The sequence below is a fragment of the Oryctolagus cuniculus genome, chromosome 3 (assembly GCF_964237555.1).
Source record: "Oryctolagus cuniculus chromosome 3, mOryCun1.1, whole genome shotgun sequence".
NCBI lineage: Eukaryota > Metazoa > Chordata > Mammalia > Lagomorpha > Leporidae > Oryctolagus > Oryctolagus cuniculus.
In genome coordinates this window covers 98876135-98899558 of record NC_091434.1, presented here as the reverse complement: position 1 = coordinate 98899558, position 23424 = coordinate 98876135, and the positions used below count along the sequence as shown (strand labels likewise).

General features: G+C 37.6%; 1 protein-coding gene across 2 annotated transcripts in view; it reads left to right on the top strand.

Annotated features, from left to right (window-relative positions):
- Positions 1–23424, top strand: part of ARHGAP15 (Rho GTPase activating protein 15) — a 662169-nt gene that overhangs the window by 503890 nt on the left and 134855 nt on the right. For both annotated transcript variants that reach the window (XM_017342824.3, XM_051849585.2), the window contains exon 12: positions 12336–12470. In XM_017342824.3, the coding sequence (XP_017198313.1) occupies positions 12336–12470 (135 nt within the window). The remainder of the gene's footprint in view (positions 1–12335; positions 12471–23424) is intronic.

Sequence of the window (23424 nt, the reverse complement as noted above, 5' to 3'; positions counted from 1 at the left end):
TCTGAAATGAAACTGAGTAGGCAAGAGTCAAAATGAGTGGCATAGATGGAGAGAGACCCAGGATTAGTGTCACAGGTTCCGCACTTGGCTGCAGAAGCCTCTATTTTCCTGTAGTCATCACTCCAGCTTCCTCCACTGACTTTTATTATTATTATTATTGTTGAAGGTTTATTTATTTGAAAGGCAGAGTTAGAGTTACTGTAGGGAGCAGGAGAGACACAGAGACATCTTCCATTTGCAGCTTCACTCCCCAAATGGCCCCATCTGCTGGGGCAGGGTCACACCAAAATCAAGAGCCTGAAACTCCATTTGGGTCTCCCTCATAGGTGGCCAGGGCCCAAGTACTTGGACCGTCTGCTGCTTTCCCAGGTGCATTAGCAGGGAGCTGCATTGGAAGCAGAGCAGCCAGGACTTGGACCACGGGATGCTTTTGTTGCAGGCAGCGGCTTAACCCAATGTGCCACAACACCAGCCCTCTCCCCTGATTTTCCTAGGTGCTGTAACATGTATGTGTTAGCTCATGTGCATTTTCTGCTCTGCTGGGAGAAGAGATGTTTATATGAGTCAAAAAGCCCCAAACAACTGAGAACTGCATTTTAGTGCCAGTAGGTGACCTGAGACCGTAGCAAATGAAGTCTGTCCATCTGCCTAAAACAGAAATTGTAGATAGCCCTCAAACTTGGGAATTCACTTATTTCTCATCATCATCATGATATTTACTAAAAAGGTGCTTATTAGGCACCTATTGAGTATGACTTTGTATTAATGAAGCAAATATAATAATTGAAAACATTTGCTGCCTCCTTTGAAATAGCAACATCTTAGTAGTGACATTAAAGAGAACTTGAGATTCTCACATTTTCAAGATATATATCACTTTTTAGATATCTTTTAGTTCTCATTCAATCCTTATAACTCTCGTAGTTAGCATATATCTAAAAATGTTCACAGATCATTTTAATGAACAAATGTATTAATTTTATTTGCTTGACTTTATACAATCAACTATAATGCCAAAAAATACTTTTGTATAGTAGAATTCCATTAATTCATTTTATCTTTTTGAGTGCACATTCTTTTTTTTTTTTGTATTTTACTTTGTTTCTATTTAAATTCCTATATTATCAAAAGGTATACATTTATTTTTGTAGGGTCTTATTTTATTGTTTGTGATTATTTTTGTTATATATTTATTAAGCATCAGCCATTTGCCAGTTGTAATTTAAATGGTCAAAATTCCTCTTCAGCCGGCGCCGCAGCTCACTAAGCTAATCCTCCACCTGCAGCGCCAGCACCCCAGGTTCTAGTCCCAGTCAGGGCGCCGGATTCTGTCTCGGTTTCTCCTCTTTCAGTCCAGCTCTCTGCTGTGGCCCGGGAGTGCAGTGGAGGATGGTCCAAGTGCTTGGGCCCTGCACCCTCATGGGAGACCAGGAGAAGTACCTGGCTCCGGGCTTCGGACGCAGCGGCCTTTGGAGGGTGAACCAATGGAAAAAGGAAGACCTTTCTCTCTGTCTCTCTCTCTCTCTTACTGTCTAACTCTGCCTGTCAAAATAAATAAGTAAATAAATAAATAAAATAAAACAAAATTTCCTCTTCATTCTCACAAGATTCTCTTCTTATTTTTTAAGGTTATTTACTTATTTGAAAGGCAAAGTGACAGAGAGAAAGAGAGATAGAGGGAAAGAGAGAGAGAGAATGAATCTCATATCTACTGGTTCATTTCCCAAATGGCTACAACACCCAGGAGTGGGCCAGGCAGAAGCTAGGAGCCGGGAGCTTCATCCTGGTCTCCCACAGAGGTGTCGGGGAGCACCTGCCTGCTCAGGTGTCTTAGCAGAAAGCTGGATCGGAAGTGTAACAGCCATGACTCAGACCAAAGCTCTGATATGGGTTGTTGGTTTCTAAGTGGCAGCTCAACCTGCTGTGCCACACTCGCCCCTCTTTTCCTGTTTAACAAAGATTATACATATATTTTAAAATATGAGTCTGTATCTCTCTTATTTTACTGTTTGTTATGTAAATTTTCACTATACAATATTGAAAGGCAGCATGTATCTATGAATATCTCCAAAGAGTTATAGGCAATAATGCTCAATACTCCAATAGAGAGCTGTAGTCGCTCAAGTATTGTGATGGCAACATAAATTGGTGTAATAGCTATGAGGCTAAGTTGACAATGTCTGTCAATTTTAACACAGGTACATATTGATACTGATATAAAATTATATAACTACAAGATTATTCCCACTGGCACAATGCGAAATACTCCACAATTGAAGTTTAAGTGAATTATTGTACATTCATGGAATTAAATGTGTAACTATAATTTAAAAAAAGGATGGGGACATTCTGGAAGACCTGATTTTTAAGTAATCTCCAACATACATTGTCAAGTGAGCAGAATCTATGAGTGGAATAGTACATAAATTATTATGCTGTTTGCATTTTTTTTAAAATGAGGATGGAGGATAATACTGCTTGAGTATTAAAAGTGTCTTTGAAAGAATGCAGAAGAAATTGATAACGTGGGTTTTCTTTAGCTGGGTAAGTGGGAAGAGAGTGAAAGAAGAGTTTTTCAATACAGACTGCTCTATTTTGAAATTTAAGTTATTTAATTATATAACCTATTTCAAAATAAAATAAGTAAAATTTGAAAATAAAAAATACACACAGTTAATTTCTAAAAAAGTGTGTTTTCATGTTTTTGTATTTGACAATCTTAATGAACTAGTTTTTATATTTTCTTTGTAATAAAAACACATATTGTGAATTATTTATTTGAATTATAACTCTTTGAAGTTACAATGGAAAAAAAACAAGAGTAATTTTGTGCTTTGTGTCTTTGAAAGTTGGAATTATCAACAAGTCCTTGGAGCCATACATAGATGCCCTTTGATACAGGGGGGAAAAACTCTCTTTTTTATTTCAAAAATTATCAATTATTAATAATCCATACACACATTAAAATCTATTTAACTATTCTGGCCTTGGAGAATTGTGTGGAGGGTAGTATTATTTTGTGACTGCAAAAGGAAACTGATAGGACTGGTGTTGTGGCATCAGGTTAAGCTGCGAGCTGTCACACTGACATCCCATATGGGAGTGCTGGTTTGAATCCTTGCTGCTCTGCCTCCAATTTAGCTACCTGCTAATGTGCCTGGGAAAGTAGTATATGCTGACCTAAGTGCTTGAGCCCCTGCCACCCATGTGAGAGACTCGGATGGAGTTGCAGGCTCCTAGCTTCAGGCTGGCTCAGCAGTTGCCATTTAGGGAGTCAATCAACAGATAGACTATCTCTCTCTCTGTAACTCTGCCTTTCAAATTAATGAATTAATTTAAAAATAAATCGATCCATATGCATAGAGACCTATCTGTCTTTCCTAGCTTCATGCAAGTGTTTTTAAATATTTGGAACTGCCAACTCTTATTTGTTGTATACCTTTTTAGAGCTCTAGCTATTCTTGTAATGTGAAAGGAAAAATTTATCTAACTATTCTCATGAATCAAACTTATCAAAATAATTAAGCAAAAATAAAATTATTGTCCTCAAAAATTGCTTGGGATATTTTCATTTTGATTATCCTTCATTGACAACTAGCAAATTTCTTATTGGGGATAAAATGGTTTCAACAAATAAGAGTAGAAAAGTCTTGATCTACCATTTTTGATTATCTTTTATTTCTATTTGTGTGAAGGAAAACTCTCAGACAAAAGAGTTCAAAGTTAGCAAAAAATCAAGTTCTTATGTTGGTCAATGTTCTTATTTCTAACACCACACACCAACAACATAGTAAGAAGACTGATAAAAGCCAGAAATCTTATTAGATTCTGGAAGCATTTACCAAAATCTGGCTGACAAAAATTTAATGTCCAAATAAATTTTCTAACAATGACAGAGCAAGCATATATTAGCATATTTTTATATATTACCTCACTTAATTCTCACGCAATGTGAAGTGTACTCATTTAACAAGTGAGAAAACTAGTATATTAAGTAATATCTATCTATACCTACAATGGATATATTATCTGTACATGGGCATTTATATGACTTCCTTGTGTTTATTTCCTGTATATTATTATGAGATAGACCCGATCCTCTGCCCAATATTCACAAATGTAATATAATTTAGAAGGAAAAAAATAGCAATGGTGCTGAAATTTAGAACCAATATGAAGCAATGACTTTGTTGAAATTTAATCCCATGGATTCTCTACCCTTCTGAGTATGTAATGTATGAAGTCACCCATGGAATTCAAGCGAATTCAGAATCTGTTTGAAGAAGACGGTCAAATAAAATGAACCATTGTGTGTAGTGTCTGTAGAGTACAAAAAGCCTTTCAGTGAGTGGAAATAAGAGCAGCATCAGAAGTTCTGAATAAGAAAGGAATTAAAGAAATGTGTACTGGTACTATGGAATACATAAATTTTTTTATGATCCTAACTAAAAGTCAGTTCACTTTTGTTGTTATCCTCTGAACACGACTACCTCTTTTCATATGCATTGACAAAATATCTAGAAGCCTGGAAAGAAGCATAATGTCAATAACATCATTTTATAAGATAGCATTATGTGTGGAGTTATGATGATGGGAGGATGTTTTATGTTATGCCATTATAAATTAAAAATGCACAAAGCGATGACACATTTGTTATATTTTCCATCTGTGGTGCTTGCTTCACAAGTTTCAGTTGTACCTATTTGTTATGTTATTATTTACATTCAAATGCAATCTGAAAAGAAATAAAAATAAAATATTTTCATTCTTAACTCATTTCCTGTACTGGATATAGAAGATGGCTCCACCTCCTTCAAAGGGTGTTAACTACAGGCATTTCATATTAACTTGTGACATTATTTCCATAATTTGGATTTCACAGATTGTTTTCAAAGATATATACACAGCATGAAGTACATAGAAAGAAAATCACATGGCCTGCCAAAATAGCCCATTGGAAATAAAGACATAAAAATATTTTTCTTCGGAGTTATTTCCATACTTCCTCCCTATTTCCTCCTTCACTTAGGCCACACAAAGTTGAGTTTCGTTGATCAGGAGGCTGAACCATCAATTCTGTGCTCAAATCCAACCGTCTCCTGTGAACTATTTTCAAATGTTTTTGAACGTAAAAGTCCTGAAGGCTCCTGGAAGTTACTGTGATAAATTCTAAGGAATAAATATCTTTAATACTACAAAGTTTCATCGTAAAGCCACTCTCCTCCTTCCTCTTTGATAGATACCCTGGCCATAGACCATTGAGTAGGCTTGTGTTGAGTTCTTCCCGAGCAATTTCTAAATTTTCTGTAGTGCTTTGAGTCTCAGACTGTATCGAATGAAATATTTCTATTCTAGAAGCAGAAGTTGTAGTTTGCAGGGAAATGAGTAAGAAAATGGCAATCGTGATTTTATTCTTTGTCTGGAGGCCACACCAGAGTGTATCTTGCATATTCATTGAGCAGATCATCTGAAATAGCTAGACTGGACCTAAATAGGCAAAGCATTTTTCCAGCTTCAAGTCTCTTCTTGGAGTACATGCAATTGTTTTTATTCAACTAGAATTATCTGAACAGCTCTCCCTTTTTTTTCATTGTATTTCACAAGCATAGCATAGCCCTCATGTTGAGGAAAAGTTTTGATATGATCTGAGGATTCGACATTGTCTTTCTCTGCCCAAAGCCTTTGAGCATTGTATCAGTTTGCATGAACTGACATAACAAAATGCCACAAACTGAGTAATGTAAACAATAGAAACTTGTTTCCTCACAGTTCTAAAAGCTAGAAGTCTGAGATCAAGGCATCAGCTTGATCTTACAAGACTTCTTATAAGTTCTTGTTCTCTCTTCTTGGTTTTTAGATGCCAATTTCCTCAAGGGTCGACACATGACATTCCTTCTCTGTGTGCCTTAATCTTTTATTGTAAGGGCACCAGTTGTGTTGGACTGGGGCCTGCGTGACCTTAGTTTATCTTAATTGTCTCTTAAGGGCCCCATCTCCAAATACATTGACATTCTGAGATATTATGACTTCCATATATAACTTTGGTGGCCTGGGGGTACAGTCAGCCTATCGTAGACATACTGGACATTTTGGGGGTTTTTGATATGTTTGTTCTTTTTTTTTTTTTTTTTAATTTTTGACAGGCAGAGTGGACAGTGAGAGAGAGAGACAGAGAGAGAAAGGTCTTCCTTTGCCGTTGGTTCACCCTCCAATGGCCGCCGCTGCAGCCGGCGCACCGCGCTGATCCGATGGCAGGAGCCAGGAGCCAGGTGCTTTTCCTGGTCTCCCATGGGGTGCAGGGCCCAAGCACCTGGGCCATCCTCCACTGCACTCCCTGGCCATAGCAGAGAGCTGGCCTGGAAGAGGGGCAACCGGGACAGAATCCGGCGCCCCAACTGGGACTAGAACCCGGTGTGCCGGCACCGCAAGGTGGAGGATTAGCCTATTGAGCCACGGCGCCGGCTCGATATGTTTGTTCTTTAAGTGTGTCCCTCAAGTTCAATAGAATATCATTCTTGGGGATAGAAATAACTTGTAAAGCTTTAAATTCACTTTAGTAAGATTTCTCCTTAGAGGACTACAAAGTATCCTCAATATCAGTGCCTGGGATGTGGTCCATATTCAATCTATGTTTGTATAATAAATATTAAGCAAACAAATAAATTAACTGGCCATTTTCTAAAATAATGTCTTCCATGAAGTTTCCTGATACAACCAAGGTGTCACAGGAAAGAGATTAAGCTAGTGCAACATAAAAAGATGCTGCTTTTGACATAGGGTTTACTTCACCCTGTTGGAGAATTTGGAACCTATTTTTAATCCACCAGAAATCAGATTGAACTGTCATTTTAAGGCACACAACAGGAAAGGGTGAGCTAGTCGCATGATTCAACCAACTTCTTTTGATCTTCTTTAAATGTTGAACTAAAGATCAGCTATATCCTTATAGATAAATAGCGCCATTTTATCCACCTTAACATCTAATCTTCCAGCTTGATTTTATGGTCAAACATATTATTATTTTGGGGTTGATAGTCCCTCTGGCATCTCTTTCATTCATGATGTGACTTTCATGTATTCAGCAGGCTTTTCAGATAAGGGTTCCAATGGTCATCGGTGCTAGAAGTAAATACCGTATCCTTTCTGAGAATTCCACCATGTAACAGGTTCTTGTCATTCCATTAAGGAAATCAGAGCTATTCTCTCCATCTCCTAGGGAAGCTTGAGGTGTCTCTCCCCTTTTCTATTGCAACAGTAAAAGAAAAAGCTTTAAAAGTGTCATGGAAAGCATTACAAATTTTAAAAATAAACACTTATTTTTTAATATAAATGACATTTAAATGCTCCCTTTTACCTTGGAAACCACCACTGACCTGATACGACTATCACAGGTCCATCTTTCAGTTCTCCTTTTGAGGAAAAATAATTCCTAATAGCTATGTCAATTTTTCTTTCAGTTATAATATTTAGCTTGATATAGATATATTTTAACCTTGAATAAATAAAATGCATTAGACACTCTTCCAGAAAGGGCATTTCAAAATAACCTTGTTTGAATACCAAATGTAAGCACACTTTTTGTGATATCATAAAAGTTACATAGTATTTGATTTTGAAGTTTAACCTATCTTCAATTTTGTTCCTATTCTTTAAGCCAGAAGTAATGACCAAAATAAATTTAAGATAGCCTAATTAGAGAGCCCAGGTAAGCGGTGAGAATAATCACTGTGAGATGCCTGGATTGAACTGGCTTTTCCCCAGCACTGGACACCAGATTGTGAAGTTTGTATTATCCCATGTAACCAGGTACATCATTCGGAGATAAATTTGCTACAACAACCAACGTGGTTTTCAGTCTTTGCTCAGTGTCTCCGCTGCCTTAGACCTTTATATATGTATGTTTTAACCTTTATGTACGTTTCCTACCATACAGGCATCCTGGATATCTTTGTTTCCTTACACTTTTCAAAGGTTTCTCAGATATGTTTTCCTACTTGGTACCAACAACTTTCTTTGTAACTGTCTTCATTTTACAAATAAGTAAATATATAAACTATGAATCAATGGTAAATCCAAGCCTGAAAGGAGTTTTTGGTATAATCTGTTTTCCGTTCTGTCATATTTTCTCTGCACCCTGTCACCACAGAGCAATTTGCTCCATTCCTTCTCCTTTCCTAATGCAATTTGGTTTTATTACTCACTTGTTTTGTATCTGCTTATATAAGAATCTGTGCTTTCTACAAATAGGTAATTATTAAATATCAAAGTTACTTTACAGGTGAAAAGCACAGCCTCAATTAAGACATTTAGGGATAAAATGTAAAAATCACTATCTTTGAAGTAATGGTTTATCTATTACTACCTTCAAGTACTGTCCAGTTGACTTTTCCCTTTCTGCTTCTGTCAGGCAAAATTAAGTCTGAACTGGTTTTGAACATAGTGAGGACTTGTTGGCTCCTTAAACCTGGTTTCATCACTTGTCATCAATGAGAAATTTACCTAATCCATCCATGCTTCCTTTTAGCTATCTATGAAAGGGATTTGATGATAAAAGTAGCATCTACCTCATTATCTTACATAAAAATCTGAATTAGATAATGACTGTAGGGTGTATAGCATAGTCCTAGGTACAGTGCAAGCACAAAATAAATAATTGTTGGCTATCATTTTTGTTGTCAAGTCCTCTGGAGGTGGTCGTCTGAACTTTGTTCTACAAAAGATTTTACCAATAATTAACAGTTTTTAAGTTCTTATCTGGAAAATCTCAGTATGTGTGTTTCCAATTTTCTAGTAATCTGCCCACATAGGGTAATATTTATGAATCAATATTTTTGGGTAACTTCTAGTGATACTTATAGACTCCATTATAATGGTTCTCAACAAGGAATGATGTTGCACCATAAGGAGACATTTGACAATATCCAGAGACATTTTTCATCATCACCACTAGAAAATACATCTGGCAACTGGTGAGTTGAGGCCACAGATAGTACAAAAACATCCTAGAATGCACAGGACAGCCCCTACAACAAAGAATTGTCCAAACACAAATGTCAATAGTGTACACCAATGTTGAGATACCCTGATATATTTGGAAAAAGGAGAAGTGTAAGATAGCATCATGGCTAACAGTTTAGTTAAAAAATACTTAGCAAATAATGCAGATGATGGGGCCGGTGTTGTGCACAATGGGTTAAGGCACTCCCTGTGATGCCAGCATCCCATATGGACACCATTCCTGACATGGTTGCTCTGCTTCCAATCCAGCTCCCTGCTGATGTTTCTAGGAAAGCAGCAGAAGATGGCTCTAGTGCTTGGGCCACCACCCACAGAGGAGAACTGGATGAGCTCCTGGCTCTTGGCTTAGGCCTGGCCCAACTCTGGCCATTTTGGCAAGTAAACCAGCAAATGGCAGAAATTCTCTCCTTCCCTTCCTCCCTCTCTCACTCCCTCTCATTTTTTCTCTCCCCCTCTATTCCTCCCTCCCCATTTGTAAATGCATTTCAAGTAAATAAATACATGTTTTTGTGAAGATGGCTGTGGACACTGGGATAGGGTTATGGTTTGTTCATCTTGGGGACTGATTGGTTTCATGAAAAAGAGTATTATATGGACTTCACTGTATGTTTTGATTAACCACAGTGGCCTTGAAAAGTATGCCTTATCACCCTCTGGTTTACAAAAAAATCTTAACCTTAGTTGTTGTTGTTGTTGTTTTTTTAATGAAAAATGTGATATAAAAACTAGCTAACACTTTCCAAAAGACTTTTTCCAACTACCTGTCATATTGTTTGTTTAAATTACTTATTAGAAATCTGCAAATTGCTATCTTTTTATTTCAATAAATAGAAGTATCTCTATAGAAGAAGTACTGTAAGTGACACAAGAGGATATTGATATTACAGTGTAGGACATTTTAAGTGGGTATAATCAATGTTAGTTACTGATTGGTAAATTTCTCTTGTAAATATTGAGATATTCCATTTTTACATTTACTTGAATTAGCTGATATTTATGTGGAAATGACTAATATCACTCACACTTTCCTTTGGTTAAGCAATTATATGTTAGTATTTGTTATTGCTCTCAATAAAATCATTCTCTTTTTTTTTACCTGCTGAACACTTTCATGCAGTACTCTCGAAGGGTTGGACCAAAATGGCATTTTGTTTTGGACTTTCTCATGAATTGTTGGTGGAGATAGTTGTGTGTGTATGTGTGTGTGTGTGTTTAGCTTTCCACTTAAAGTTCAGTGCCAAAGCTACAGTACTTATACATTTTCTAAATGTGTTTTAAGCAATAAGTTGTACAACATTTTTAGAACATGTGTTAAGCTATTTCTCTAAGAATGAAGCTCTTAACAAAACATAAGCACTCTGCATGAGATCTTAGCAGCAAAGTGCTTAAAAGATAAAGTAAGAATTGGTACCATGGGAAGAACACCAGCTGTAGAGCGCACAGGTCCATTATGAGAAGTATGGTAGTGGGTAGGGAGAAAATGATTTAATCAGGAGTAAAACCAATTTTATTATAAGGGCACGCAGGGGGTGTGGCACCATAGTGAGAGGGACATTTCAAAATATCTGACAGATTTCAACAATGTGAAAACCCCGTTCTTTAAAGTGACAGTAAACCCCATCAGGTCTCCCTTTTTGATGCTATTGTTAACAGTTGACTGTTTAAAGCTGGCCTGCTAAGATGCTGTCGCCTATTTCAATAGTGTGTAGCCAAATAAAAGACTAATTGTTGAAATACAATCAATCAAAAATGATTGCGGGGCAGAAAGAAGGTCTCCTCTGCTGATTTTGTTGTGGATCATATTATTGTGTTATGATTGAGGTAGGAATGAAGACTGAAAGAGAAGAAGAAAATAACCCATTTGAAATAAACAGCTCCACCTTCGTTCCTTCTCTTTTCAAACACACTATTGAGCAGGAACGCCACTTACTAGCCCTGGAAATAATAGACCATTTAGAAAAAAATAAAAAAGCTCTGATCAAGATTTGGGCTAATATTTTTAAAAGGACATGAACACTATTAGCAAAACAGCTCATGCAGAGAATCCCTACAGTGACAATTCTCAGCTTTTCTTACATTTTTGGTGCACAATGCTCCTTGACATTCATAAAACTGACACCAAGGGAAAATATGAACGTAAGCCCAAGATATCAGTAAAAAAACAAATTCTAGCTGACCAAATAGCTGTTAAGTTCTTGCCAGGACTCTTGCCTTTTCAGTTAACCCCCAGATTGTCCAAAAAGATTAGTTCTAGTTTTCCTTAAGCCCAGGATCCAAAATCTTTTCCATGTTGCTCGTTTAGAAAGACAAATCCTATGGATCAAAAGCAATGCCTCTGTGCCTTGCTTCTTTTTAATTGTATGTGAGGATGTCACTTTCAGACATTAATACGTCCATTTCTTGGTTGAGAATGATTCCAGACTTTCATGTTGAGGGTGAAAAGGAAGAAAAACAATTGCCCAGCACACTTTGTTTGTACTAAAACCTTCATCTTGGCATTTACTTTCTTTAGTATTTTAATGTCTCAACTCATTCAGGCTTCCCAAGCAAACATTTCTGTTGTTTCTAAAAAGAGTTGGTAAGCACTTGTGGTTTGTCTTTGGTGTGTTATCATTTCTGACAGCTTTGCATAGCCTGCGTAGGCCAACAGGGGTCTGTCTAATATTGTTGCTGGGTGCGTTTTCCTCACTGAGATGAAAACTAAAAAAAGATATTTTTGAAGCAATAAGAAGGAATTAATATCCATTCTCACTCAGTATTCTATTCCTTGCTGACTTTATATTCAGGCAAAGAAAAAAAAGGAAAAAGTGTTACCCATTATTCCCTTGTACATAGCAAGGCTAACACATGTAAAGCAATAACTCATTTTCTATTGCCATGTTTAGCATATGTCTCCTGTTGGCTCAGCAAGGCCTTTAGGCCGGTCCCTTGAGCCGGCCATCATTGGCAACTCTTAGCCCCTCGGCCTCAAAACCAAATAGCTTTGAATCATGTTGAGCTGCGATGCTAATTTTCATACTGATGCATTATGGGAATAAATGTATCTGACATACTGTGTCAATGGCACTGTCTCTTTGTGTCTCTTGTTTTTTTGTTAGCTGCATTCCTACAGATGGTATTCCATTGAAAATGTTCCCTTCCTACGGAAAAGGGGAAAAAAAAAAAAAAAAAAAAAAACCACGCACAGCACCAAACCTCTAGGTGCAGAAGGCTGTTAACGGTTGCTGATGATAGTAGGCAAACATTAACATAATAATTAGTGTCTTGTAATTGTTTCATTAAAACCAGTTGTTCCATTTCTCCTCGTGTTTTCCCAGAAGAGAAGCTGAATTTGGACGACAGCCAGTGGGAGGACATCCACGTTGTCACCGGAGCACTGAAGATGTTTTTCCGGGAGCTGCCTGAGCCGCTCTTCCCTTACAGTTTCTTTGAGCGCTTTGTGGAGGCGATCAGTAAGTACCTCACAGAAAGGAACAGTTGGTGGAATAAACTGGCATCGTGGAATTACTAAGTAAATAATAGGAATGATGATAATAATAACCGTGGAGAACAGATCATGTTCCCAGTGCTCCATATCTGTCATTTTTGTTTTTGTATTTTTTGATGACTTGTTTTATTTCAGGCTCTGAAACATTATCTGGGTTTTTAAAAAATTAAGAGTAAGAAAAGAAGATGGCATTGCTTTAGGGTGGCCAATTTTTAACTGTGCCTCCTCAAATTAAATAGCTTCCCATGGAATACGCTTCAAAAGGGTCACCTTTCGCTCTCCTATTTCCTGCCTTTATACTTTTCAGAATTGCAATGAATTTAAGGGTCTTGGAAAAAGGACTTAAGTAAATTAAATATTACATTTCAGTAAATAGGTGTTCAATCACCAATTGAGACATCAAGTTCTCTTGGCTCACTCACCCTTCACCCACTAACAATAGTAAATAGTTGGCTACAAATGAGCAGTGTGAATATCAAATTAATTAACAGCTAGTTTCTTCTGTTACATTGATGACTTTATGGGAGGATAAGTTATATTTTTTATTAACCAGTAGCCATTGTACACTCAATGAAGCTTCCTTTTTCTAATATTTTCTCATTCATGAAACACACAGACCCATACTTAAGTAAAAATAAGAGAATGAATGAGCGGATGGATGAATGAAGGAAGGAAGGTAGTAAGGAAAATCTTTTCCAAATGCAGAGAATCTGCCATGGATCCTTGGAGAAGCAACTATAGCACATCTCTAAATGTAATATCTTAGAGTATACTTACTCAAACTGTGACAGCTTGGAAAAAGTTTCCTGGCAAGCAGGCTAATTTAAGGAGGAAGAAAAGAAAGAAAGAAGAAAGAAAGGTAAAATTAAAAAGCTTGCAAGCCTGGCAGGGGCTTAATTAAAGTACCAAGGAGAGAAAAATCTCCAAGAAGAAAAATGCTCTACTTAGGAGTTCAGATCTTGGCGAGCTGTGCATGCAGTATTCCCATTAGTGAGAGAGGGGAGGTGCTGGGCTCATATTAGAGAACAGCCCCTGAAATCACCCCTTTTTTCTGTTAGTTTGTTGCGTTTTTTTTGTTTGTTTTTTCATTCACGAAAGCCTTCACACTTGTTTAAAGCTCTGGCAAAATGTTCTTAAGAGGTATAAAGAAGAGATTTTTCTCTCAAGGTCTTTCTCCCACTGCCTGTTCACAATTTCAGACTGGGTTGTTGTGGCTGTTTAACGTAAAAATCCTAATTCTGAGATTTGAGGTTGGGCTGGAGCTCTTATCCCTTGTCATTACTTTTCATTTCATGAGCACATTCCACTTCTCAAGGAGAGCAATATTTCATAGTTCCCAGGCTCTCTCAACTTTATTTAAAAAGGAAGAATAAAGAAAAAATAAACCAACACACACTACCATAACAGCTTATTCCGCTATCCTGTGTTGGAATATGGAAACATGGCAGACCACTCGCAATGCTGGGGCAGCGTGCTCATGGAATGTAGAAGGGTCTTGCACTGGCTACTGTCTTTCACTGGAACATTTAAAGAAATCACACAAATTTGGTATCACAATCTCCACAATTTCAAGTGAGAATTATCTCATTTGGAAATATATCTGTACACATGGCACTTTGGGGGCTCTGGTATAGAATGCCCATCTTTTAAACTACTTTTAACCAACCTGGTTCTAAAGGAATTAGGCAAGCCATTCTCTTAAGCTTAAGAGATATAGAAGGCAGGCCCTTGTAAATCATTTGAGGGTATGTTCTTTGAATTTCTGAAAAGAATTGGAACAACTGGGATGTCCTATACTAACGTTTAAATTTGTCTAGAATTCCAGAAACATAATTATGGCCATGACTGAACGAGGCAGAGTTGAGGCAGGCAGCATGCAACTGGAACTGAGGCGACAGCAAAAGTTTTCTGCCAACACTTGTACAATGGGTTGTCATGAGAATGAATGAAATAGTGGTTAAGAAATATTTTTCAAATGGTCAATATCACTAGCCATCAGGGAAATGCAAATCAAAACCACATTGAGGTATCACCTCACCCCTGTCAGAATGGCTATTATTAACGAGACAAAGAGTAACAAATGCTGGGGAGGATGGGAAGGATGGGAGCTCTTATGCATTGTTGGTGGAATGTAAATTAGTGTTGTCCTTGTGGGAAAAAGTAAGGAGATTTCTTAAAAGTAGAAATAGAGCTGCCACATGATCCAGCAATCCTACTACTGGGTATACACCCACAAGAAGTGAACACATTGTATCAAAGAGGTATCAGCTCCACCATGTTTGTAGCAGCACTGTTTACAGCAGCCAAAATATAGAATCAACCAAGTTGTGCATCATCAGATGAATGAATAAAGAAATTGTGGTATATATACACAATGGAATACTAGTCAGCTCTTTAAAAGAATGAAGTCCTGTTATTTAAGCAAAATGGAAGGAACTGGAGGACGTGGTGTTAAGATAAATAAGCCAGACTCAATGTGACAAATACTGCATGTTCTCCCTTATATGTGAGAACTAAAATTTAAAAACGACTCAATCTGAACACAGTATGCTGATTCCTAGAAGCTGAGAGGAGTGGGAAGGATAAAGTAGTCTGAATTAAAAAGGAAAGCTGGGTGCGGTTCGTTAACTGTGAAAAATATATTAATATGAGACGTTAATAGGGGAAAAGGGATGAGGGGTATATGGGAACCGTTTGTATTACTACCTCAAAAATTTTGTTTTGAGAATTTGAAACTATTCTGAGACAGAACATTTTAAAAAGGACATTACAAATGTAAGATACTATACAAATGTTACTGGGCTTTCTCAAGCTGAGCTTTTTTGTTTTCCTAAAGATTTTTATTTTCATTTAAAAGGCAGAGTTACATAGAAAGGGAGGGAGGTAGGAAGGGAGGAAGAGAGAGAGAGAAATTAAGAGAGAGAGACCTTCCATTTGCTGGTTATCTCCCAAATGGCTGCAATAGCCAGGGCTGAGCCACACCAAAGCCAGGAGCCAGGAGCTTCTTCCACGTCTCCCACAAAGGTCCAGGGGCCCAAGCACTTGGGCCGTGTTCCACTGCTTTCCCAGGTGCATTAGCATGGAACTTAACAGGAAGCTGCATCGGAAGTGGAGCAACCGGGACTTGAACTGGTGCCCAAATCCTGCGCCACGGTGCTAGCCCCTCCAAGTGTTTTATTTGAGAAAATGATCTGAAAGAGAAGAGACAGGAGAGTTTTTTCCACATTGTTCAGGACAAGGATGCTTGAACTCAGGGCTACAAGCTAAAAGTTTCTGTCCCACAAAAATTCAAATGTTGAAATTCTGTCCCCCAAAGTATGTGGGAGTGGGGCCTTTGCAAAGCAATTAGTCATGAGGATGGAGCAGTGGTGAACCCCATATAAAAAAAGTCCCAGAGAGACTGTTCACCTCCTCTACCATGTGAGGACACAGCTTGAAATTGTCATCTAGGGACCAGAAAGTGGGCCCTAACCAGACACTGTACTGGTTGGCACCTTAATCTGGGAATGCTCAGCCTCTAGAACTATGAGAAATAAATCTCTGTTTTGTAAGCCACCCAATTTATGGTGCATCTTTTTTTAAAAAAATTATTTATTTATTTGAAAGTCAGAGTTACAGAGAGGCAGAGGCAGGGAGAGAGGTCTTCCATCTGCTGGTTCACTCCCTAAGTGGCTGCAATGGCTGGAGATGTGCCGATCTGAAGCCAGGAGCCAGGAGCTTCTTCCAGGTCTCCCATGCCGGTACAGGGGCCCAAGGACTTAGGCCATCTTCTACTGCTTTCCCAGGCCATAGCAGAGAGCTGGACTGGGAGAGGAGCAGCCGGGACTTGAACCAGCACCCATATGGGATGCTAGCACGGCAAGCGGCAGCTTTACCCTCTATGCCACAGCACCAGCCCCTTATGGTGTATCGTATAGCAGCCCAGATAGACAACAATAGTCAGCAAGTGTGCCTTAACTAACTCAGAATTAAATGTCTTTGTTGTGGCACAGTAGGTTAATCCTCCACCTGCGGTGCCAGCATCCCATATGGGCACCGATTCTAGTCCCGGCTGCTCCTCTTCCAATCCAGCTCTCTGCTGTGGCCTGGGAAAGCAATAGAAGATGGCCCAAGTCCTTGGGCCCCTGCACTCACATGGGAGACCTGGAAAAAACACCTGGTTCCTGGCTTCGGATCGACGCAGTTCCGGCCGTTGAGGCCATTTGGGGAGTGAACCAATGGAAGGAAGACCTTTCTCTCTGTCTCTCCCTCTCACTGTCTGTGACTCTACCTCTCAAATAAATAAATAAAATCTTTAAAAATGTTTTTGTTGTTTAATGTGTGAAATGGAGGGACTAACCAACAGTGTAATGTGGCTGAGAAATAAGTTCTAATGCTGAGCAAAGACACACATTTCCTAACCCATCTATCTGGCACAGCCGTGAAGCTATTTCATATGTTTCAAACTCAGGGTAAACTCTAGATTATAAGTCATAATAAAATATCCCTAATCAATGAGAGAATTGCCACCTAGTTCCATAGTAATGGTAAAACCCACACCAATGGAGATACTTTTACTGCATTTCATGCGAACTCAACTAAAAAAAAATCTTTCAAAATTATAAGGATATTCATACCAAGTCCTAGAAGGCCATCGGGCTTGACCATAGCTCACGTTCGCTCTCGTAAAATCTACAGAGTGCCATGTTCATCAGATCCACTCGTGAGTTCTTGGCTTTATAGGAAAAGAGACAGGGAAATTGACTATGTGCGCTGAGTCTGGGCCTCTTACCCTCAGATACTTGCACTTTCCTGTTATGTTCTGTACTATAGAAGGGTTGACTCTACCCAGTTGTATTTCATAGGTGTTCTTGAGAGCTGCTGGCAAGAAATAGCAGGATGAAGGAAAAAGCTAAGGCCAGACATCTTACTAGTTTATCCTCAAATCCCTCCCCCACATGCCTCAGTTAACTTTTTTGCCTAAGTTTCCACTTCCTCTATGGCTTCAGTTTTGGCTGACAGGCCTACTCTGGTTCCAGCTTCCATCTGGTAGTGCAGACCTTGTTCTCTTAACTCATCCAGCCTTGAGGAGGTAGTGGCTTCCTTCAATAGCTAATTTCTCACTTACCTCACGCTTGCTTATCTAGATCTCAGCTTCTTCCTTACATGAAAAGCCAATGTCCTGCACCAAATTAATTACCTCTGTTGGTGTAAATAAAGTGGTTTCACTTGTTTGGACAAGCAGTAAGACAGCATGTCAGTCAATGCCATGGTTCATGTTGTCATAACAACATTTCCCTTTTCTCTTTCATCGCCCTAAGCCCCATTTGTGAAGGCTTAATACTTTTATTTGGCCCCAAGTTGAGAGATCTCTTACTCTTTCATGGAAGAATCAAAAAGTGAATAGACCAAAAGGAATTTTACATGCAACTGGGATGCTCTGCATCTGAGGAAACGTTATTTCTAGTACGAGCAATGAATGACCACTTGTGCTATTTGAATTACTTTTAATTCTCATTATGTGTTTCAAAGTCATCATTACATATTCCAAGAAGAGTGAACATAAGGCATTTACTTTTTAAAATAGTTTCTTTTTGGACTAAAAACACATATTAATATCCTAAGAATTTGCAATTGCCATAGTGATCCCCTTTCTGATAATACTCATTGGGGTAGCAAAAACACAGAGATTACTTTATGTTTCAGAGTCCAAGTGCTGCAGCTATGCATCTGAAATTGTATACTTGAGGTCAATGCAACTGGGTCACCTGCAGATTATTTCGTGGGGACTTAACCCTCTGACTGCAAGGACTTAATTCCCTAGATATGACTTGTGCCAAATGCATTATTAGGACTGTAAATGTGAACTGAGTAGAAAAACATGGAGTTTTATGATAGGTGATGCAATCTTGTGACTAGAGGCCTGCACGGTGTCTGGACATTTCCAGTAGATCTAAATTCGAGGAAAAGTATTAAGTTTACCTCTGTTCTCGCCTTTTTCTGAGTGACTCTAAGATTCAAGGAAAAAAACACAAAAGTGATATATTTTCTGTTTAAATATTGGTCTTTTCCCAGAGTTTTTGAGGATAAAAGAAAATAGAAAAACTCATTGGTGTTTTTGATTATTATCTCATTTAATACTCAAAATAACTAAGTAGGAGATTTTGAAGAAGTGGTAAAATTATGTTGATAATTTCTAGCTCATAAAGTTACTGTAAGAATCAAATTCAAGTGTTGTTACTCTGTAATGCGTGGTGAAAAGGTGATTTGGAAAAAAATTAACGTTTTAAAGAAATCCTAAGTCACATAACTGAAAACATCACACTTAACATTCAGCACCAGTCTCTTACTCACAAATACTTCCCATCATTTTACATTGCCTTGAGCAACAACCGACTAGCTGTTGCCAAATATCTGCTATATCGTCCTATGTAAGACCTACATATTCTATATCATCCTTTATAAGATTACAACCATTTTTCTCTTTTCTTTTCCTTTTGAAACTGTGTTTGGAATTAAATTTAAATCAGAAATTTTGGCATTTGGGTTTTAGGTTAGAAATAAGGTAAGACTTTCCATTATTCATTACTAGATATTACAAGCATCAACTGTTTAAAAATTGTCTCTTTGAATACATTTTAAACACATCTCTATTTCTAAAACCAATTACTCACCTCCAATAATGTTATATTCCTGTTTTCAAACATTACTTATTTCACATTTAATTTTGTTATATTCTTTCTTACAATTTCTTACAACTTGCAAGCAACCAAACCTTACAGAAAAGTTTATGATAGAAAGCAATATATTGGAACTTATTACTTCACAACCCCAGGCCTTATGAGAGGAAACTTCATTTAGCTAGTTCAATGTTTATTTTTTCTAGTGACTGTATTTATAACTCTAGATAATATTTCTATTTTTGATTTTTCAGTCATGGATAACATCTTTTATTACATCCTAATAAATATTAATTCATTCTAGTTCATGCCTTCCAGTACTTGGTAGTCATGTTATTACATAGTGGTGCTAAATAATATACTTAACTGCTTCCTGTTTCATCAACATTCAACAACATTAGATAACTCCTCACTTTGTAACATGAGTATATACTTTCTACTCTTTGCTTCGTTTCTCACAACCAGTCAACAACTGATCATTAATTCTTTTAAGTTCTAATTACTATTGTGTGCTTGCAGAGATTTCTCAAATTAGTAAATTAACAAGCAGCATTTCTATTTGTGTTATTATGATTCTGTAAGCGTTGCTCACTGTATACTCCTGTGGCTTTGCAAACATTTTTTAGTAGAGTCCATGGTCACAACTTCTCAAATAGTCTTCACAAGGTTAAATAGTCTGTATTTGTTGCATTCTAAGCATTCTTTAAACTGTTGACCACATTTGGTTCTCTTTGTGGTTGGATCATGATTTTCTTATATATATTTTTTACTTATTTTTCCGGGAGTTTGTGATTGCTTTTTTTCTTTTATAATGTCCTTATTCTGTTCTGATACAGTATTCTACAGAGTCTCATTTATCTTGGATGCCTTCTTTCCATATCCTGTTGTCTTCCTCATTCATATTGGAATGCTGCTTCCAAGACTGCTTCAGAATGTTCAGCTAGGAGTTTTCTGCTTTCTGAGTTAGAGCCATTCTTATGCAGGTGATATGTGTATTCATTACCTATCACAGTCATGAAAAATTATCCCAAAATAAGTGTCTTAAAACAATACAAGTTTAGGGGCTGACACTGTGGTGCAGCGGGTTAAAGCCTTGGCCTGAGGCACCGGCATCCCATATGGGTACCAGTTCTAGTCCCGGCTACTCCTCTTCCGATCCAGCTCTCTGCTATGGCCTGGGAAGGCAGTAGAAGATGACCCAAGTCCTTGGGCCCCTGCACCCATGTGGGAGACCTGAAAGAAGCTCCTGGCTCCTGGCTTCAGATCGGTGCAGGTCCGGCCGTTGCAGCCATCTGGGAAGTGAACCATCGGGTGGAAGACCTCTCTCTCTCTGTCTTCCGCCTCTCTCCATAACTCTGTCTTTCAAATAAATAAAATAAATCTTTAAAAAAATACAAGTTTATTACAATTCTATAGGACAAACATCTGATTCAGGTTTCACTGAACTCACTCCAAAGTGCTGGCAGTACTGAATTCCTTTTTTGGAGACTCCAGCAGTCTTTTTCCAACATCTAGAAGCTGCCTGCATTCCTGTGTGAGTAATGCTCTTTCATCAGCCTTCACATCCAGCAATGACTGGTAAAGTCTTTCTCACATCTTGTGACTTTGACCTCTTCCACAGTCATACCTCCCTTGGAGTTTCATCTGCTACCATCTTTAATTTTGAAGACCCTTGTGGTTATGCTAGCACGTGAATAATCAAGTATAATATTCCCATCAGCATAATTAGTTTAATCATATCTGCAAAGCACCTTTTGCCATGTAAGGAAACACATTCACAGGTTCTAAAACTTAAGAGATCTTTGAGGGGTCATTTTTCTACCTACCACAACATGTATTTTTTTTTCTGTTTCTTTATACAAGTAAGTACCCTCCCCATCTCAATGTCACAAGTGCTCTTAATCCATTCTGTTTCATCTGCCTTCTCTCAAATCCGAATAATCATCAGTTGAAATAATAATGAAACTCTGTATTGATCATGAAATGAGGAGGAAGTGAGGACATGTAATTTCATACAATATCTTAAAGGATATCTTACCTATTATTTTTGATGGAAAGGCTTAGAGATTTGACTCCAATCTAGACCAAAGCTCAATTGTTCAAGGACATGGATCATTTCATTTTAGTCATCTTCATTTCATTCCTTTTTTACTTGCTTTAGAACATGTAAGTTAGTATTTATTAATTTGTTGAATTCAAGTTTCCAAAGTTGCCTTTGTATGCAAAAATAATGCCTTTTCCTCTCATCCCTAAGCAATGCTCCATGTGTTTCACATCAGGGGAATGAAATCAGCATTAACTCCTTGAACAGAAGAAGCCTATGATTTTAGTATCATCTCCTCTGCTATCTTTCTGGTTTCTATAGGTAAATAGTAGATAGATGATTGATAGATAGATAGACAGATAGATAGATAGAATAGATAGAATGCTAGTTATATATCATGTTTTCTATACTCATGTCATGTTTTTGTATATAATATTTTATTATACATACATATACATATACACATTTATTTAACACTTAGAGACTAAGCAAGTCAATAATAATTTGAGACAGTAATGACATCACATACAAATCTTCAGTGGAAAGGCTGTAGTCATACATGCATCTGAAGACAATTTTTAATGATAGTTTTATAAAAGCCAATTAATTAAGAAGTAAAACAAATTGTGAGAAATGTTACTCATAAGATTGAGCACCATTAAAGTCCAGGCAATTAGTTTCCAAAGTACAGTCTATCCCATGTCCAGTCCATAATAGAACCCTGATATGTGTCAGTCATATCAACCTCGTATAACAATTTAAATTAAGACATTGTCATGTGGCAGAAAGTACCAACTGCTCTCTGTAGTGCTTTTTTATTTCTATAGCCATCATGCCACTTCCTCTTTAAAACATACATTCAATAGATAATTGGGGTGGGGGGAGCCAGTCAAGTATATTTGCAAATATTTTCTTTTCTCTTGACTTTATCTTGCCCTTTGGTCAAGCTATTTCTGATGCGTCATCAACTCTGTGATGACACTCTTTGGGAGAAAAGAAACAGAGGTACTTGACTAAAACCAGTTACTAAACATGAAAGCGTGAGAGTGACAAATTGCCTTAGAACCAGAGAAAGAAAAAGCAGACTTTAAAGGTTGACCGTAAAGAAACCAGAGCTGTAAGAATCATATGGCATAAAAGGATCCTCTCTTGTATCATTTCAAGGAAATTTAAAATTTAAAGAAAGGTAAATATTACAAAGATTCCCTTTCTAAAGTCTGCCCTGCCAGCTCCCATTTTCACAGAGTTGTGGGATATTTTTTGTTGTGGTGGTTGTTACGTGTGTGTGTATGTGTGTGTGTGTGTGTGTGTTAGGAAACTGGAAATTTTATGGCCAATGCCTAGCCTGTCTCTTAACTCATTCTAATTATATTCATAATTAAATTGTAAAAAACATAGTTGACTACAGCCAAATGGCTTGCACAGGTGTCTTTTTGTAGGCATAGTTTAATGTGAGATAATAAACAACTGGACCTTCATCTACTTAATTTGTCTTAATGAAAAGTCTTTTATAAGTAAAACTAGAAGGTGATTCAGAATTAAAATTGGGCTTTGACTCTGAAATTAATTGAGTGATAAGACATCAGCTCCATTGGTGCTTGTATTTTTGCTTTTCTCTAAAACTTTTATTTTACTTGCATTCCCTTCTTCCATATCCTTAAGAGGTCACTTTTTCAAAGCAATAAACTTTTCAAGCTGAGCAATCAGCCAGGCAGCCTTCATGAATCAGCTTCTCGAGCAAGCATACCTCTACCGAATAGACATACTTGTAACAACTAGATAGAAAAATGCATAATTTCTTCCCAATATCTCAGAGAAAATGGTTATCTTGACCCATTCTTCAAATGGTAGATTTCAGTGGCTGATTTTCAGTAGATCCTCATGAAATTGCAAGTTTATGGCTTTCATTCTACACTGATGCTCCTGTCTTCTTTCACATTCTTGGATTGTCGATACATTGTTGACCACCATTTATGGGCCTTGCAAAACATCTTCCACCTGTCCACCCAACAGCTCTGTCTCCGGCCACATCTCCAAGCAAATGGTCTCTCCTATTTCCCTAATAATTTTTTTCTAATCCAATTCAGTGTCATTCTAATTACAATGATACACAATTTGATAGAACTGGCTTACCTTTCATTTTAAGGAAAAGTTGAGATCGTTGCAATATCTTCAAAGCCCTGCATGAGCTAGCTGCCCACAAGCTCTCAGACTCC